Here is a 19,005-nt window from a genome sequence, read left to right on the forward strand (position 1 = left end):
TCAGGCTCTGTCACACCTGATTAATGTCTCGTGCAGCTTCATGCACTCACACAGACACAAATGTGGGGGCATTTTTTATTTAAAATGTTCACATGATTTACATTGACAATCCCAAAAGTTCAGTTGCTATCAGCTTTTATAAAAAAAAAAAATTCAAGTAAGAAATTGAACTATTCCTGATTTGTTTCCTGAGGTAGGAAATGTTTTACCCAAAGCAATATTCTCCAAGGCAGTGAGTAAACATTACTGTAAACATGATCATTATAGCTGTCCTTACTGGTGGTGTGTCACGCAAGCTCAAGCTGGAGGCAGAAAGTGTTAGAAAGAGAGGGAAATCAGCAGGGAAGATGGCAAATAAAGGTGGGAAAAGCAAAAAAAAAGAAAAAAAAAAGCAGCCATGACCTTGCTCTTATTTCTAGGAGATGCATGTCTGAAGCAATGGCAAAGGGGCAGGTGGGGATGAGGGCAGGAGTTTGGCACAGGTGAGGTGGCAGCTCTGCTGCTGAACCTTTGGCATTCCTGAAGCTACCTGCAAAAGGCACAAATAAAACATGATCCTAAATCCTTCTTTGTTTGGCTTATCTCCAGAGGGATAGGAGTCTATGAGCCCCTGCAGGTTGATTTGTAGAAGAAAATGTTTTGTCCAAGTTTCATTTCCGTATACTGTGAGTTTTGAGCCAATGCTGGCCAGAGATGACAGGGTAGAATCAGTCAGCCTCTGGCTCATTTTGTACCTTTATCACACTGGATTTGAGCTGAGGGAAGCTTGTAGGGAATGGGAAGGCAGGAGAGGATAATTAAATGGGATATTGGAGTGTGCTTTGTGAGGCTCTGGTTGGGTTACTCAGCCAGTCTTGTGCTAGGGATTCTCAAATTGTTCTTATTCAAGAAATTGGAGCTATTTAAAAACAACAGACTGACATGATTGAAAAAAGCAGCAGGTCCCTTCCAGAGATAGCACTAGGAAATCTCATGGGTTTGCTTCCTCTTTCTGTAAATTCTGGTTTTGTCACAGCTGAGGTTATGATTGGTTTTCTTATGGCAAGCAATATGTACAAGTTTTAAATTATCCAGGGTAAACAGCAGCTGATAGAAGTATTCCCAGTTCACTTCTCTCCCGTCTCGTGTTTTGACAGCTTCTGCCAGTTCTGGGACAACAGCACGTTTCTTTTCAATTCTTGGGGACACAAAAGAGAAGACAATATTGCCATCAGGAGTTTTTTTTTCAGAATAATCAAGCCTCCATCTTCCTTTCAGAGCCAGGCAGAACTGGAATTCTTTCTCCATAACTAGGCATATGATTTTTTTTCCCCCAAGGAAATTAGTTTAGCAAATCTTGTTTGCTTCACACCAGCATTTGAAATGGTTCAGAGGGGGTTTTGCTGGAGAGGAGAATTAACACGGATAGTGCAGTGAGGAGGGGTTTGCTTCCATACACAGAAAATCTGCACAGAAGCAAAGCAGCTAATGAGAGGCAGCATTTCATCTGTCTTCAGGGGTTTGTTCTCACAGCAGCTGCAGCATCCCAGCACCTTTTCTCACCACATATTCACAGCAGAGCTGACTGCACAGCAGGGGGAAGGGACTAAGGCTGAACCTTTCTGGTGAAGCTGAAGGTCACAAAGCAGGTAGGTCTGGATTAACACTTTGTACATACATGTGATCAAGATTCCAGGTGCTGAAGAGGATCCTGCTTTCCTTGTTGCTGTAGGGGTTGATGGAATGCTTACATGGGCAGTCATCTCTGTCAAAAGGTCCCTGTGAAAGGTGTCACACTTGTCACCCCAGCGTGGTCCTGCCACATGTGAGTGAACCAGAGAGATCCTGCACCCCATATCCCCCCCAGCCTGACACTGCACCCAGGAAGCTGTTTCCTTCCTCTGATGTTGAGGGGGGAATGGGATCAAACTGAAAAAAGGGGAAGTTTAAGTCAGGTATACAGAAGAAATCCTTCCCTGTGAGGGTGGGGAGGCCCTGGCACAGGTTGCCCAGAGAAGCTGTGGCTGCCCCTGGATCCCTGGAAGTGTCTAAGGCCAGGTAGGATGGGGCTGGGAGCAAACTGAGCTAGTGGAAAGTGTCCCACCCGTGGCAGGGGTGGAATGAGATGATCTTTAAGGTCCCTTCCCACTCAAACCCATCCATGATTCTTCAGGAAGGCTGCAGGTACCTGACAGGAGAACCACCCCTCTGCAGTGCACAGGCGTGCTGCCTCCTCCTCCTCCCTTCTGTCAAAGTAGCACCCGTTGTACTTCACAGATTTCAGCTTATCTGCCATCAGGTCGATTATCCCTCTGTAGGCATCTCGTGCTGCAGGATGAACGTTTGAAATAAAACCACTAACCTAGAGGGGAGAAAACCCAGCAATCACTCCTCAGTTCCTGTGGCAGCCTGAGGCTCTTTTCTACAATCACGTTACACCTTAGAAGTACTTTATATTCCTGCAGCCACAGAATTACTGTTATAGCTTGACAAAAGTTACTTCAAGAGAAACTTTTACCTCTCTCATGTAGCCCCGCATTCTGCTCTCACAGCTATGCCGCAGGTAGCTGGATTTGTTCTTGAACCGAGACTCCAGCCCTGGAGGGAATGAGATTATTTTGTACCTCAGCACAGCTCCTGCCCAGCTGGGAGTTCATGCCGGCTTTCCACTAATTCATGTTGCACAGGTTTTTTTAATTACCCTTTTTTATTTTACTGGTTCAGGACTACTCTGCTCTTAAGCACTTAAAAGGATGCTGTAGAGCATCTGCTGAGAGAAAAGTAGCTGGTATTGTTGTATGTTTCTTGTTACTTTGTGTTTGTGGAACACCAAGAGATTGTGGAAGGAAAACAGAATTGTTGGGGAAGAGCTGCAGTAATGGCTTGGGAATGGGAAGGGAGACTTGCAGAGTGTAAAGAGAACATAAAGCACGGTTAGCTGGCAGAGATGTGCAAGTTATCCATACACTATTAGCAAAACATTAAAACATCAAAAATGCAGATTTATATTAATGGGGGAAATGCATTTCAGAGCTCTCTTTATTAAAGCAATAGGGAACACCATTTTTAAAAACTGTTATCTGATAGTAAATGTGCATGTACTTTAAAGAAACCTAAAGACACGTGCTAATGGAAGGGATAACTAAAGCCCTGACCAAGTCCCCAATCCCATCAGCCAGAAGAGCTCCCAAACTTTACTTTAAGAGCAACAAAACTGACAGAAGTGACTTTTCAGAGCAGAGCAAGACCTGGGAGTCCCGTAGCAGCTTCCTATGGCAACAAACGCACCTTCAAACCATTTCTTGTCGTCTTCCTTGTCCTCGGCCAGGATGTTTTCGCTCAGGTTGTGGATGAGATCCGCCAGCAGCTTCTGCCTGTGGGGAGCCCGCTCGTCCGTCAGCAGCCTCCGCGCAGCCTCCACCACAGCGCCCTGCTGGCTGCAGAACGCGGCCAGGAGCCGCTCGATGTCGCTGGCACCTGGGGCAGGTGAGGCGGCACCGGCTGAGCCCCCGGGGCCGCCGCTGCCCCCGCGCCCCCCGCCCGGCCCCGCACTCACAGCCCCGCCAGCTCTCCCCGGGGCCCAGCAGCACCAGCTCCGTCTGCGGCGGCAGCGCTCGGAAGTAGCTCTCGGTCAGCTCCGTGCCGTCCTCGTAGAGGCAGAGGCGGCTGCCTGCCAAGGGAAGCTGCCCCACGGGCGGGTGAGCCCGGGGCGGGACCCCGGCTCCGGGCGGCCCCGACAGCAGCGGCTGCAGCGGGCAGCTCCAGCCGCGGCACCCGGTAGTCCGGGTCCCGTCCAGCATCGCCAGATCCGCCCCGCATCTGTAAGCGGCATCCCAGCCTGGTATCGTCCCGTCCCTCCGGCAGCCCCCCGCCCGCAGCCCGGGCCGGTCCGCCCCGCACCTGCAGCAGCCGGCAGCCCTTCCTCAGCAACCCACGCAGGCTCCCGGCCGCCACCCCGAACTTCTGCGGGCCGCCGCACCCGCGCAGGCGGAAGGGCCGCAGGGGTTCCGCCATGGCCGGGCCGGGCCGGTGCCGCTCCCCGCCCGGGGCCGGGGCCGGGGCCGCTGCCGGGGCCGCCCCGCGCAGGCGCCCCGGGGCCGGCGGGGCGGTCGCGCCTGCGCGGCGGGGCCGCGTTGCCATGAGAGCGGCGGTGGGGCCGCGCTGAGCCAGGTGCGGCCCGGCCCGGCCCGGCCCGGCGCGGTGCTCCCCCCGCGCCCCGCTCTCCCGCCGCGCCGGGCACCCCCGCAGGTCCCGCCAGGCCCCCGCGTGCTTTGCCCGCCGCCCGTCCTGGCTGTCCTCCCGGAACGGTGCGGCCGTGACCCTTCCGGGCCTGCGCCTCCCGCGGGGTTGGGGCCGGCGAGGGGAGGGAGGGAGGGATGGGGCCGGTGTTGGTGCCATAGCACGGCCCGGGGTGGGCAGCGGTGCTCCCGGTGCTTGTGTCCACGGCAGTAGCCCCGGTGGGTTGCGTGGCTTTCCCAAAGAGGCCAAACTGACCTTGTGCTTTGCTTTTTGTTCGTCTGACTCCAACGCCCAGAGCATGGAGCAGCTACAGGTTTGGTACAGGTTGCTCCTGTATGCATTTGGAACTCTTAGTTTCAAGGATTAGCAGCTTTAATTTATTGGTAGATTGCTCTGCAAGTGATCGAAATCCTCGTTTTGCTCAGCACTAATCAAACCCGCGCCAAAACAACATTTATGGTGCTGATGTTAATTAAAGGGAATATATATTTGCACTCATTATCTACTGACTCGACTGACCTCAGGATGCAGTTCTTTGACTGTAGTGCCTCAGTGGGTCTTTGTCACCTTTCCAGGGATGAGTTGAAGCTTGAAGGCTGTGGCTGTGACGAGCTCATCTCCCCAGGATGCCGCACAAGATTGGTTTCACGGTGGTCAGTTCGTCGGGACACGAGGATGGGTTCAGTGCCCGGGAGCTGATGGTTCATGCACCGACAGTGAACGGGTGGCGCTCGCCCAGGTACTGTGAGGGGATGGTCTTGGAGCACTGAATTTCTGAAGCACCAAGTTTAAAATGAGTGGCAGATGTGCCGTGCGTGGTCAGAGCAGTTTACAGTACCCCAAACCAAACAGATAAATCAAAAAAAGTTACTTTAATCCCATGGAACCCTCATCCTCAGGGGGAAAAAGCACCTTGGTTAACACTTAAAGGGACTGCATTGTATTTAAATAAAGTCCTGGAAAATGAAAATGGGAACTGTTTTTGTTCTTGGCAGTCTAGGAGCGTGCAAGCTAGTATGAAAAATTTAGTATGTAAAATCCATTTGACTCAGCACATATCCTAAACATATGTGGGGCACCTGAAGATAGGCATGCAGTAAAGGGAAGGGAAAAGTGTTTCCACTTTACTCTTGGGATTCTTACAATATTTATAATATTGGCTTACAATTAGCAACTTGAAAGCTCCATAATTAAATGTTGCTCAAGTTGGAAGTGAAGTCTGCTTTAAAATGATGATTGAATTCAGAAACTATGTCTCTTTCAGGCTCTGTCAGTACCCCCAGGAAATCACCCTGCAGCTGGTGGAGAGGTGTCGGATCCGGAAGCTGCAGCTGCTTGCTCACCAGTACATGATAGCAAGCAAAATTGAGTTCTACATCAGTGAAAGCCTGCCTGAATATTTTGCTCCGTATCAGTCAGAGAGGTTTCAGAGACTTGGGTGAGACAGAAAGTTCTGGATCAGTTTATTGTCTTAATCGGAAAAGCTTCAGGGGATAGTAATATTCAGCGTGGGTTGTGTGAGATGTGGTCATGTTGTATGAGCAGCTGAGAGATCCTGGACTTGTGTAGATCTGTGACAAAGCTGGAGATGCCAGTGAAGTGCCTTGCCAAGTGACAGCACACAGTTATTTCAGTTATGAGGTTATGGGGGAGCTTTCACAATTGTTTCAGTTATGAGGGAATTTTAATCCTGAGGGTCAGAAATCCACCTGTGTGTTTGGATGTATCCTCTACTCATGTGTTACGTTTTCCTTCCCAGTTATGTCCTTCTCTCAGACAATGAGAAGACTGATTTCAGAGCTCGAGAGTTGAAATCTGTATACTTGGATGCAGTTGGCCAGTACCTGAAGCTGGTTTTCCATAAAAATTATGTCAACAAATACAACTTGTATGGGCAGGTGAGTTAGAAGTCCTTACCTGCTAACCTAGGTGACACTTCCATAGTAAAGAGCAGTACACAGAAATTTGCTCCCTTGATTTGTAGAAGCAAAAAATGTTGGTTGAAAGCTCCTGTGTTTTAGTTTGTTTTAAAGCAAAAAACACAAATAACAGATTAGAAGTGAGTTGGGATCAGGTGGATGCACCTCATCCAGAACAAATGAGTCAAGGGCACATTCTGTCACTCTTGTTTGTGCTGAGGTTTAGCCCACACAGCAGGGTCTGCGTTGAGGACAAGGAACTCCCTCTGAGAACAGCTTTGGGGTCACAAAGCCACTCTGAGTGTTTTGGACCTGTTGTGGCATTAAGTGAAGATGTTGCACAGCCACCTTGGTGCAGACACACAAACACTTGCCTCAGTTCTGCTGGGACTCGTTTCAGACAAGGGGGTTGTGGATTTGGTGATACATTTTCAATGGAGCAGGAGGCACATTTAGCACTCAGTGCTTCTCTCTGCTTCCATATCACCCTCCTGACCACAGGCCTGGCTTTTTGTTCCAAGAAAAGAGGAATGAGCTTATAAATTTCCATTTTCTGTGAATTTCTGCAGGTTGCCCTGGTAGCTGTGAACATCATTGGGGATCCAGCAGACTATGGCATTGACAGCATGAGCAGTGTAAGTTCAAAGCATCCCTGTCCTTTTACTGATGCTCCATTTCTTCAAGTACAGGTTCCTGGAGTAATGGGATGAGCCTTTCTTGTGCCAGTTCTTCAGCAGAGCTGTGTTGCATTAGTTTATTTTTAATGTTCTCTTAAAGCAAGAAAGTTGACCCAAATATGGGAATACAAAAATTAAAATATAATTAGTTGGGACATTTTCACTTTCAGCATCTTCAGGTTCTCTTGCTTCAATATGCCCCAAAACATAAGTGCTCTATGTTGCAGAGCTGATGTTGGTTGTGGCAAGTCAGAATTCTGTCTTGAACACACACCTGATGTTGGTGAATGTGCATTAAGATTTATTTTTTCCACCCTTCCAAAGCCTTCCAGAGAGAAGCTGATAGATCACTACTTGGGAATTAAATTGGATGACCCTGCCTTAGATGGAACTTACCTTGGGTAAGTTTGTTCTTTGCAAATACCCTGGCAAAACCTCTGCTTGCTGTAAAGCAGTTGTTGATCTCTGTGTTTTGTTAATTCCTTGCTAATGAAAAGAGAAGCCTGCCTTATTGTGGTTTACTTCATTTATTTTGTGCCTTCAGGAAACGTGACTCCATTTCACCTCTGGACGATTTGGCCTTTGACATGTACCAGGACCCAGAAGTGGCTCAGATAATCCGGAGGCTGGATGAGAAGAAGAGGGAAGCTGTGCATCTCGAGTACTACGACCAGGCCAAGAAGCTCAAACAGGCCATTGCAGACTTGCAGAAGGTGTTGTTGGAAGATCTTTGACACCTAAGTGGAGCAGAGCTCCAGTGGCCCCTCAGGGCCTTGCTGTTTGTGTGGAATCGTAATGATTTTTGATCTGTTTCCCAAAAGAATAATTTTCAAATCAGATAGCTTGATTGAATAATTTGGCTGGAAGCAATGAAACAAGTAGAGTAGGGTGATTCCAAGAAGTGCTCAGTAAAGTGATTCCAAGAAGTGTTCAGTAAGATGATTTCAAGATGATTTGTACCAATCCTAGGTGGGTGAGCGACTGGGCCGGTACGAGGTGGAGAAGCGTTACGCGGTAGAGAAGGAGGATTATGACCTTGCCAAGAAAAAGAAGGAGCAGATGGATGAGTACAGGCTGAAGGTGTACCAGCAGCTGGAGCTGCACGATCTCCTGGATGCACAGCTGCTGGTGGGTGCTGTTAGTCCAAACTCAGGAGAGTGTTCTAAATAGAAATGGCAGAGCAACCAAACTTCATTCACAGGTTAATGGAAATTCTGAGATTTACTAAAGCTTTTCAGTTTTCTCTTTGGATTGTGGATTTCTCCAACCTAAGATTCAGTGTGGTGTTTTATGAATATGCTTAGTTCTCCATAAATTCCATTGAACTGTTGAGGTCCCAAGAAAATGGCATTAGAATCCTGAATGTTTTGCATAATTTCAAGACTGGCTGATGCAGATGAATAAGGTACTTTCTCATATTTTGGAGGGGTAGAGGAGGCTTAGGGTGGTATCAAGGCTAACCATACAGAATCCATGTGATTTTTTTATATCCATACAGTTATGTAATGTGCTCAGAAGAGGAAGTTTTATAATCTCTCCACACATGCACCCACACAGAATTATTTTCTGACTGTTTCATAAAGCTACATCCAGTGGAAATGATGACACACCTGTGAGCCAGGTTCAATGTTTACTTGAAATCACCAGAAGCCCGTTGACAGAGTTGTAGCTGTACTGACTGATTTTAGCACATTGCTGTAAAAATCTTCTTCCCTTTCTCAGATCCAAAAGCCACCCGAATTGGCTTTGGGATCTGTGAGTGGCACTGAGAGCCCCCAGAGCTCCCTTCCTGAGCCTGCAGACCCACCCCAAGGAGAGCCCCTGAGGGCAGAGCCTGTGCTGGAAGAGCAGTTGGTGGATCCCACTTCTTCTGAGCCTGTTGTTCCCTACCAGTCCCCTCTTTCTCATCAGACTCAGCCCACAACCTCCAAGGAAGCATTTTCCAAGGAAAATGTGAGTAGTGTTCCCTCTGTTACTACAGAAACCTGTCAAAGCAAACAATCTGATGTCCAACCTTCCAAATAATGTGGTTATTCTCATGGTTAACTGGGGTGTGATGCTGCTTTGATGTGAGAAAATTGCACTGAGATGAATCCAATTAGTGATAAAACCACTTCACATCTGAGTCATTTCCAGAACAGCAAATTTTATCTTTTCTGCTAGGTTGAAATTTTACCTTATGATGAGAGACCTCTCCCAGCCATCTGCAAGCAGGTGGATGAAACTGTTGCCTACGTTGAGCCAGAGGTGACTGAAGAGGATGTGGGTAATACTGCAAGGACTGGCAATACTGGGGAGCCTGAACAACTCACGGAGAAGGCACTGAAGGAAGCCAGCCCTGTTGTGGAAGTTTTTGGAGAGACTTTGGTAAAAACCAGTAAAACAAACCCAAAACCCAGTAAAACAAACCCGTGGGTTATTGTGCTCTGTGTTGAAAGGATTTTTGTGTGCTCAGAGCTGCTATATTGAAATCTGAGCTTAAAATTTGACCTTGGCTTTATGGATGCCTGTTTACAGCATTTCTGCCAATCTGTAGCTTTGATGGTTGATTACTTGATGTGCTGATAAACAGACAGGATCCAGCAGACTGCTTTAGGGTGTGGACCCAGAACACCCATAACTCGCCACTGTCTTTTTTGCAGGGAGAGAAACCCTCACTGTGCCTGGAAGGGCTCCATGAGCCTGACCTGTTAATCCCATTTCACTCATCTCATTTCAAAATGTGTGCTTTTAATAAAGCCAGATTCCTGTGGGGAGCACCTGGGGACTTCATGCTTCAGTTCATACATTCTTTTGAGGCTGGTTCTCTATAAAGATGTTAAATATGTATTGAAATATCTGTAGGGACCTTATAAGAGATAGATTATTCTGTTCTCAGGTTTCAGGAGCTTATTCCAGAACGTGGTCATGTCGAGAGGATGCTTTACTGACTGTGTACAAGAAGCTGATGGAAGTGTCAGTGGACACTCCAAAGGAGGATTTAAGGAACATGCTGAGGGCTGCTGTTTTCCTTGTGAGGAGGGCCATCAAAGACACCGTGTCTTCAGTAAGTTGGGATAAGTTTGATGCTCCAGTGAAGAACTGGCAGCCAAAATTGCAGAACCGTGGGGTGAGGATACTTTGAACAAATAGTTTATAAAGCTACTGTTGAATAAATCCAAAACCAAAACAAAGCCCCTCAAAACTCCCGAAACAACTGGGCAATGTCTGGCATTGAACAGATGGAGAAAACTGCCCTGGGCTTAGCCATGAGCTGATGCAGTAAATGTGCAGTGAGGTTGATCCTTTTCCTTTGTTAAATCTGAAATACAGCAATGAAGTAACTTCTAATTTCCAACTCAAAGTACTGTGCTTAGCTGAAGGACATTTGGGCATCAAATAAACCTTAAATAAGAAGAAAAGAAGAAAATTAAATTGCTACTCTCTATGAAACAATTTCTAAACCTTTCACCTATATCTTAGCAACAGTTTTTCTGCAAAACGGTTGTCTGAAGTAGCTTCCATTAAGGGTGTTACTGTAATTCCAGATTAAGAACAGATCTTACTGTATTGTCTGAAAACAGAGGTCTCTGTGGTAATTTTGCTCAGTGTTTCCTTTTTCCTTTTTAACGTAGGTTTTTCAGGCTTCCCTGAAACTTCTAAAAATGATCATCATCCAATATATACCTAAACACAAACTAGGAAAGCTAGAAACTTCTCATTGTGTGGAAACAACCCTGCCACATTTGCTTTCTAGAACAGGAGACTCTTCATCCCGTCTTCGTCTTCTGGCTTCAACCTTCATCCAGGTGGGCGTTTCCCTTCAAATTAGGGAGCTCATAGGTGAGAAACACCTGATCAGAATGGACTGCGAGACCAGGGTTGGCTGCTGTCAAGTGTTAACAGCTTATCACAGAATCTTATCACAACTTATCACAGAATAGCTGGGGTTGGAAGGGCTCTTGAGATCATCCAGTCCAACCCCCTCCCAAATCAGGGTCACCTGGAGCACCTGGGGGTACCTGCTGCTGCAGGTGTGACTCTTGTGTTCTTTGCTGCAAGTGACCTACAGGGATGAGAAAACTCTGCTTTGCAGACACAGGTAATTGTCCTTACCCAGCATCTGTGTGCTCAGTGACTCTGTGTGTCTCTAGGAAATGGCACTGTGCCCTGAAGTAAAACCTCTCCAGATAATTCCAGTGCACCTGGTTAAAACATTAAAACCAAACTCCCCAACGCACTTGGCAATGCGTCACGTGGAACTGGTGGAATCTCTCTTGGGAGCCATGGGGACTGAAAACTCCGGGTTTACCGTCAACAACGTCATGAAGGTAAGAGGTCGAGGTTACAGCACATGGAGGATTTTCTGAAGGTTTTCTTGGGCCTTGCCTGGCTTTTTTGAGTGCTTGAGAATTCCTGGAGAGGTATATTCCCCTGATCAACAGTGCTGGTAATTTTAGTCCAGGTTGGATAGGGCATGGATGGAGCAACCTGGTCCAGTAGGAAGTGTCCCTGCCCATGGTATGGGGTGGAATGAGATCAGCTTTAAGATCCCTTTCAACCCAAACCATTCTGGGATTCTATGAAGCAAGATGTTAATATCTGGAAAAAAGAACCAATGAGTTAAAAAGTGCTTGCAAAAACCTGTCTTGTAGGAAGATTTCTCCTGCTGCAGGGGAGTCTTGGACTAATAAATCAATAATGTGAGAAAAGAGAGAAATACTTTTTTTATCATTATTCCAGTTTGCCACGGGAGCTCTGGAGCACAGGGCTCACGAGGTGCGTGAGGTGGTGCTGCGGATCATCTTTGCCATGTACAGGGAGCACAGGGCAGCCGTGCTGGATTCTCTCCCTCTGGACGACGCCGGCGCCCGCAGGACCGTGCGCTACAAAACTCTCTTTGAGGGGTTTGCCAAAATCGATGGGAAATCTTCTGAAACTGAAGTGAGGGTATGTAATGAGGCAGAACGTACAGGGCCACTTCAGACAGGGCGTTTGGCTGAGTGCTATCCTGATTTCATGGCTGGATTGGACAGTGCATGGGTAGAAGAGTGTAGTATCCCATGAACTCCCTCCCCCCAGCCGCTTCCCAAGGGCATTGCACCACAGAGTTTATTCCTCCTGTGGGGGAAGACAAGACTCCCCCATGGGTTTCTGTCTCACTTCAGGGGTGTGGTTAATGTTCCTTAGCGTGGATAGCTGAGTGTATTCCCTGTATTCACTCCTGGGAGTAAAGCCAAGAAGGAATACTGAGATGGACAAGCAGTTTGGAAAATGCACAAAAGCTATTTTCTGCTGTCAGTCCTTGGGAACAGTAAGCTCAAAGGCTGTGCCAAGTGTTCCTTTCGGGTAGTGCAGAGGAATTTGGGAAGAGGGAGGTGTCACTGTATCACACCCATTGTTGCAGTTCAGTGGGTGCCCTGCAGCTGGGCCCCACAGATAGGAATGTCCGAATGAACCTTAACCTTGGCTAGACCCCATTGGCTGAGTGCCAGATAGCTCCAGCCCCCCTAGACCCAGACCTAGATAAAAAACCTTCCCGCCATTGTTCGGTCTCTTTTCCTGCATACCACCAGAGAATAAACACCTGGAAAACGAGCCTCTCTCTCCTGGTTTCTGTGGCACTGCTCCTCTGAAGTCCCCAAGGCTGAGCTAGCAGAACAGTTTGGGGGGGGCTGAAAGAGGGCTCTGCCGCAACCCATCACTTAACCAAGCAGGACATTTCCTGTCCTGCATCGACCATGAGTCCTGTGCTGATGTGTTTTGCAGTAGTCTCTTGTGTATGAGGGATGGTTCCAAAGCTTTCGGAACTGACAGAATATTTCCTGCCAGGCACATAGAAAAGCAGCAACAGAAGCAGAGAAACAGACAAAGGAAGAAATGAAAGTTCTAAAAGGCCACCCAGCAGCTCTGAAGTTAGAGTTACAAGCAGAGCTTGAAGCTAAAGAGGTGAGCATGTTTCAGTTTAAGGTTGTTTTAATCCTTTGCTCCTTGGATATTGTGGACTTAGATAATGAGCATTGGTGTTGTCTTATTAAAAAGAGTAAGAAACTCTAGACATACCCTGGGTGACTTTTCTCCTCAGCAGTCCAGCTTAAAATCTGGGGTGTTGTTTCTCCTAATATAGTGAAAAAATTGAATTCTTTATTATAATATACCTTTATAATACAATAATAATACCTTTATAATAATAAAGGTATAATACCTTTATAATACAACAATATAGAATATCTTTTTAATATATATTAGATAATACCTTTATAATATAACAATGGTACCTTTATAATATAATACCTTAATACAAGAGATTTGCCCTAGAACCAGAAGCACAAATGTTGTAGTGCATTGGCTCTGCTTCTAAATTTTAAATTCTAGACAGAAATCAGAATATAGTGTGTTCCCTTTCTCTCTGGAAGGCAAATTTCTGAGTTAAATTTCTTTGTTTGATAGGAGAAAGAATCTGATTTTCAGAAGACAGAGAATCGAGGTAGGTAGTTTCAAATACGAGTTAAGAAATGTACATGAATTAAAATGTGATCTTGGTTTAATAGTTCTCTCCTTACAGGTTACCAGGTATATGAAGCTGCAGCAGCAAAGATTCAGGAGGAGCTTTCCTCTGTTGCAAATTACCTGGATAAGTAAGTGAGATGAGCCTCTAATCACCTTAAGCTCTTGGTGTCACCTGTGAGCTCCTAACAGTAATAACATTTTTCCAGTAGATCAAAGCTAATACCTTCAGCAGTGAAACAATAAAGACTAAAATCTCTTCTAACAGATTTGGAATTATCACCAGACAATCCTAGGTGCTTTTTTTTTTTTTGAAGTTCTTGGATAGTGTGACTTTGTACTTTTTTTTCTGAGTATTTGCTTGTGAGATAAGAAATAGCCACAGTTTAATGTTCAGATTGCAGTGTGAAATAAGGGAAAAATATGGTGGGGCTTGGCTGGGTGTTTTAGGGGGAGGGCATAGAAGAAGTCCTTGGAAATTCTAGAGCCAGGAAAGCCAGTTTTGATGAGGTGCTCTCAGAACTTCTGTAGAATTAATCATTCTCTAAGAAAAAAAAATGCTCTATAGTTGTATTTACCCTAAATTACAAGCCAGTATGTGCCCCACCCTAAGCTCAGCTTTACAGAGGGAAAAGAAACTCTTCAAGATACTGAGTGTGTTTGAGAACGGCTTGGAACAGAAGGAACAGGGCTCATCTGTTTCTCTCTGATGTCACTGATATTTGTATTTTTTTCCCAGCTTGTGTATTTTTTGTGGTGAAAGGAGCGAGTCCTTCACTGAGGAAGGGTTGGATCTGCATTACTGGAAGCACTGCCCCATGTTAACCCGATGTGAGCACTGCAGACAGGTCAGACTGAACTTCCCAGAGCTACTAAGACATGGACTGTTGTTATCTGGTTTAGAGGCACTGCAAGATATTTAACACTTGGGCAGGTGAATTCTGAACACACCCGTGTGATTTGGGTAGTGCTTTTAGAAAAGAGCAGCAAGAGAAAATGAGTTAATAAGCGGACTGAAATTGAATTTTCCCGTTGTCATTTTGGAAGGTGAGGCTGAACTGCTCAATCCCATCTGTGTTTGCTCAGCACAAACCTTTCTGGCTGTGTTGCAGATGCTGGAGATTGCCAGCCTGACAGAGCACCTGCTGGCTGACTGTGACAAAAGGGACAGCTTTGGGAGGTGCCCACGCTGCAGAGAGGCCGTGCCCAGGGATGAGCTGCCCAGACACACAAAGAGCAGGATTTGCAATCGTGAGTAGCTCCAGACAGGAAGGTGGAACACCAGAGGTTCAGACTTTCAAACACCAGGGATCTTTGGCAAGTCAGGCTGCTTGTGTTTTGGATTTAGGGATGTAAGTAAATCCTCAGGAGGGAAAAGATTGGAGATAAATGCCTGAGTTTTCTGGTGCTTGGCCTCTGTGAATGTGTGTTGGGAGGGTGAATGAGAAGACTGGAAAGTCTCTTCCATATCCCTGTAGATTAAGCATTATCCCAGCACAGAAGGGACGTGGCCCTGTTGGAGTGAGTTCAGAGGACGCACCAAGTTGTTCAGAGGGATGGGTCACCTCTGCTGTGGGGAAAGGCTGAGAGAATTGGGATTGCCTGGAGAAGAAGAGGCTTTGGAGTAACCGAATTGTGGCCTTCCTGTAGGAGCTGAAGGGCTTTAGAAGGGCCTGGAGTGACAGGACAAGGGAGAATGGGATGATCTTTAGGGTTCCTTCCAATCCATGCGATTCTGGGTTCTGAGATTCCTTTTGATCTTGTTTTGATAAAGATGATTAAACACAGGACTTCTTTGGGAGCAGTTAATGGTAAGGGGGCAGAAAGTGGGTTAAACATGGGGTAGTTTTATGCTACTTGCTATGAGATTCTTCTTGTGTCTGAAATTAGCCTCTCTTTGCAATTCTTACATTCTTTTTCAAACAATTTCAGCTGCCAAACCAGAAAATGTGGCAAACCACTGCCCTTTGTGCCATGAGAACTTTCCTCCTGGAGAAGAGGTGAGGCCACCCTTCACATTGGGCAGATGTTGTTATGGGGTTGTTTTAATGTGATGGACCTTTAAAGATATATTAAAATAATGAAGATACTAATTTCTATTTCATAGCAAGGTGCTCCTACTTTGAAAAAAGCAGTTAAAAGTGCTGTTTATACAAAGTCTGTACACAATTATAATTTTGCCCTTGTGACATTGGCTAATTCTGCTGGAGTTGTGCTGTCATTGCTTTGTAATTGACTTCAGGCCTGGAGATCTCACCTGATGAGCAGAGATGGCTGCAAAATGAACCAGCGGAGGATATCCCCCCTGAACAAAACCATTCTCGTGCAGCCTGGTAAGACATCAGTTAATGATAATAGTGTTTGTACTTTTTACTGTGTTGCCTTTGCTTAAGAAAAGTGTTATATCCCCGAGAGCTGGGTCTGTGCAACTCGTGGTTTGCATTTGGTTGAGCTAAGTGATAGTTCTTGTGCTGGAGCAGTGTGCTTGGGGAGCAAATTCCCAAAATCATGCAATAACAGTCGTGTTCAAAGGACATGAGCTCAGCTGGTGGGGAAAATTGGCAGATTTGATAAGTTGATCAGTTCAGGGATTTTTTCTGCAGAGCAGGATGACCATGAATAGAACAATCAGCTGAACAGTGTTCTGGAAAGCTCCTGAATGCTGACACAGGGAACCAGAGCTTGATTTAGCTTTTAGTGTCTGGTCAAAGGTTGCTAATCTGATCCTAATTACAGGGTGAGCTGAACAGTGAGTGCTGTGCACTGCTTTTCCTTTCCAGTCCTGACTCAGGAACCTGACAGATTTATCATTGTGCAGCTTTTTCACCATCAAAGAGACATTGATGATGTCAGGAGGTGTTTTTTTCAACAGTTGCCTTTATGAAGAACATGGAAAATCCTTTTATTTCCAGAACACAGAAGTTAAACAAACTGCCTGCAGCACCAGAACTTTTGACCTGTAACATTTAAACCTTTCTTCCTTTAGGCTCTTTCGAGTTTTTTAGTCAACTGCATGTTCAGAGTTCACCTGCTCTCAGCTGTGCTTTGCTCATATCTGCATGTCACTGTTCCAGGTTCCTGGAAGGAGCTGTGGAATTGCCCATTCCAGCTGACCTAAGCGAATCATAGAGGTTAAACTCAGCACTTTCTGGTGTTAAACTGGATCCACAGTCCTGTCTGTCCATCCTCAGCTAGTCAGTTGTTGGTTTGTTGCTGCTTAGAATTTGGAAACAGAAGCAAATCCTGCCTGGATAAGCTCTGATTCCAGAGCTATTCCCTAGAGGTAGGAAAGGAGCCCTGACCATTCAGTCTGAGCACTGCTGGTGTGGAGCATGCTGAGGCTCAGTGCCTGCCAGCTGCTGGTTGCTTCAGTCATTCAGACTTAACAGATCTTGGGAATCAAAACTGTGGATTAAAATCACTCCTGGGACTAGATGTGCTTGCAATAATGATCTCTATTTTTCTCTTTGCAGCCAAAGTTGTTGGCCACTATTTAAGGAGACCAGGTCCTTCAGGAGCAAGGTTTCAACCTCCTTCAATAGGAAGCAAGATCAGAACTCGAGGGGGCCCAAATAAAAGCCTTGGCAAAACATACTCAAAGCGATGAGAGGACAAGTATTTCTTCCTTTGTCTGAATAACTGGGCACATGGCTGTTCAGAGCTACTTAAAAATTGTGGCCAATTTGTATAATCTTTTGTGTGGGTTGTTTTTAGCCTTGAGCAGTGCCTGGTGTGATCCCCGTGGTGTTGCTGTCACTGCAGCACTGGGCTTTGCTTTGCTAGAAATGCTCACGCTGGAAATACCAAATGTTCTGGGACAAAACCATTATTTTGACAGATAACTGTGCTCTCCTTTCCAATCCCATGTCTGTAATTTAATGGGTTCAAAGACATTAATTATGTCAGGGGAGAGAAGTCTCTTCCCTGGGTCCCCCGAGGTGCTCGAGGAGCAGGAGCCACACGTGGGGGAAGCCTGGCCTTGTGTGTGTGTCAGATTTAGGGTTCTAAAGGCAGCAGAGCTGTACCCAAAGCACTGCTCAACCTCAGGAATTTTCACCAAATGGAAAAGCCAGAGGGCTGGCTGGATGCTTTCCTGTGTTGTGCCACTGTGCAGGAGGTGACAGGACATTGTGGCCTCTCTCACTGTGCCCCAAGTGCCTTAGAAGCCCACTTGGCAGGAGGGTTAAACTAAACCCTCCAAGTCTGTATCCCCAAGAAAGGGGCCATTTCTTGGAGATACAGACTTGGAGGGTTTAGTTTGAAATGAAAAAATAATCTTGGTTGGGCCCTGAAGAGCTTGAATTAGTGAATTTAGACCTTTTTGCCTGCTTTAGTGCACTTTCAGCTCAAATACTGAGCTCCTGTAGTTAGATATTGTTTAAAATAACCAGCCACAGACTGGAGCACGTTGTTTGAACAGCTTCAGAAAGACAAAGTCTATTAAGACCCAAGGCATGAAGCTTTGTACCAAAGCAGCCATTCTCGCATCTCTACCTGTAACATTCCAGCTGTTGCTTTCCAGTGTGGAATTGGTACCATGGGCAGGGGAACAAATGGTCATGATAATATGAGGGGAAATTTGGGGGTTTTTGCTCCCATGGAGTGACTTTGTGGTGTTGTTTTGTATATAGAGCTGATTTTGTAATACTGTTTTTCTAGTTTGCCTGCAACCTGCCTACCAGCTTACGGATTTTCCAGGTAGATCAGTGTGCTTGGATTTCAAAATTCTTTGTATAAATTGTTTCTCCGACTCTTCCAAATACATATCTCAATATTTACACCCACATTAGGGACATATATATAGGTATTTTTATTTCCTCTTTAGTGACATGGGTTCCTATATGAGAGCCTGATTCTGTATGCTGAATAAATAATAAATATCTCAAAATAACCATTGATCTTGCTCAGAGGTGTAAGGATGAAAACTACTCTGTGATACAATGAAGAACTTAGTGGTGATAAAAATAGCAATTTTTTAGAATGTGAAAGGACCTTTTTGGAGTACAGTAGTACCACCAGTGTCATGTTTAAAGGTGGATTTACTGGGGCTGCTCTTTAATTAACAAGCTGGGTTTGCTGCAGGGGCAAAATAAACACTGGACTGAAAAACACCATGAGGTCTGGTGCTGTGCCACCAAGTCTTGAGCAAAATATTCCAGAGAAAACCAATTGCACAGGTGTGGGTCTGGGCGGTGAAAGAAGGTCTGCAAAGTGCTGGACTGGAACCTGGATTTGGCAACAACGGGGCCTCAGTAGTAAAGCAAGGAAAGAGTGTGGTCCTGAGCTCAGGGATGGTTTCTGTGTGATCTCTGTCCATTTGAGCTGTGCCTGAGTGTCAGCTGAGGTGTTTTCATGTGTCACTGCAGAGGTTATTCCAGAGCAGCCCCTGTCCATGAGTGCAGGAGTTGATCTCCTCCCAAAAGACCTCTTGGTGTTCCACTACCCCAAGAGAACAATTTATAGTGATTGCATGTTCCTAAGTGCTGGATGAGCAAATCACATATTGAAATCTGGGAGATTTTCTCAAGAAAAGGAGTCATATGTGTTGAATGTAAATTCTTTTTATTGCACATATTTAATAAATTACTTTAGCCAGTCTGGAGGGTATGTCTGCATTTCCACCTGCTACAATGGAAATGGGTACAGAGTGGGGTGAGGCTGTGGTTCTGCAGCACCTGTGGGTACCTGTGAGTGCTGTACCCGTG

The 19,005-nt window shown here is 46.0% G+C and overlaps 2 protein-coding genes and 1 long non-coding RNA gene across 4 annotated transcripts in view; 2 read left to right on the forward strand and 1 right to left on the reverse strand.

Annotated features, from left to right (window-relative positions):
- LOC137461869 (uncharacterized) overlaps nt 1-19,005 on the forward strand; it is a 43,456-nt gene that overhangs the window by 8,801 nt on the left and 15,650 nt on the right. The gene's annotated exons all lie outside the window — the stretch shown is intronic.
- On the reverse strand, nt 64-3,993 carry DFFB (DNA fragmentation factor subunit beta). The gene is made up of 7 exons (XM_068171639.1): nt 3,880-3,993; nt 3,536-3,662; nt 3,268-3,456; nt 2,498-2,577; nt 2,168-2,341; nt 1,658-1,758; nt 64-1,177 (listed from the first exon to the last, which is right to left on the reverse strand). The coding sequence occupies exons 1-7, from the start codon at nt 3,991-3,993 to the stop codon at nt 961-963; spliced, it is 1,002 nt and encodes a 333-aa protein (XP_068027740.1). The 3' UTR covers nt 64-960.
- Nucleotides 4,076-18,897, forward strand: CEP104 (centrosomal protein 104). 2 transcript variants are annotated; one of them, XM_068171631.1, is made up of 22 exons: nt 4,076-4,149; nt 4,794-4,957; nt 5,483-5,656; nt 5,978-6,116; nt 6,707-6,772; nt 7,139-7,215; nt 7,359-7,527; nt 7,784-7,942; nt 8,537-8,767; nt 8,978-9,181; nt 9,693-9,860; nt 10,429-10,602; nt 10,948-11,124; nt 11,537-11,762; nt 12,651-12,742; nt 13,244-13,280; nt 13,359-13,431; nt 14,040-14,148; nt 14,413-14,551; nt 15,233-15,300; nt 15,543-15,633; nt 16,774-18,897. In XM_068171631.1, the coding sequence occupies exons 2-22, from the start codon at nt 4,845-4,847 to the stop codon at nt 16,905-16,907; spliced, it is 2,820 nt and encodes a 939-aa protein (XP_068027732.1). In that variant the 5' UTR covers nt 4,076-4,149; nt 4,794-4,844; the 3' UTR covers nt 16,908-18,897. The 2 variants fall into 2 exon arrangements, with proteins under 2 accessions (XP_068027732.1, XP_068027731.1); XM_068171630.1 differs by having other exon boundaries at nt 11,537-11,743; nt 12,626-12,742.

This window comes from Anomalospiza imberbis, chromosome 23, assembly GCF_031753505.1.
Source record: "Anomalospiza imberbis isolate Cuckoo-Finch-1a 21T00152 chromosome 23, ASM3175350v1, whole genome shotgun sequence".
NCBI classification, from domain to species: domain Eukaryota; kingdom Metazoa; phylum Chordata; class Aves; order Passeriformes; family Viduidae; genus Anomalospiza; species Anomalospiza imberbis.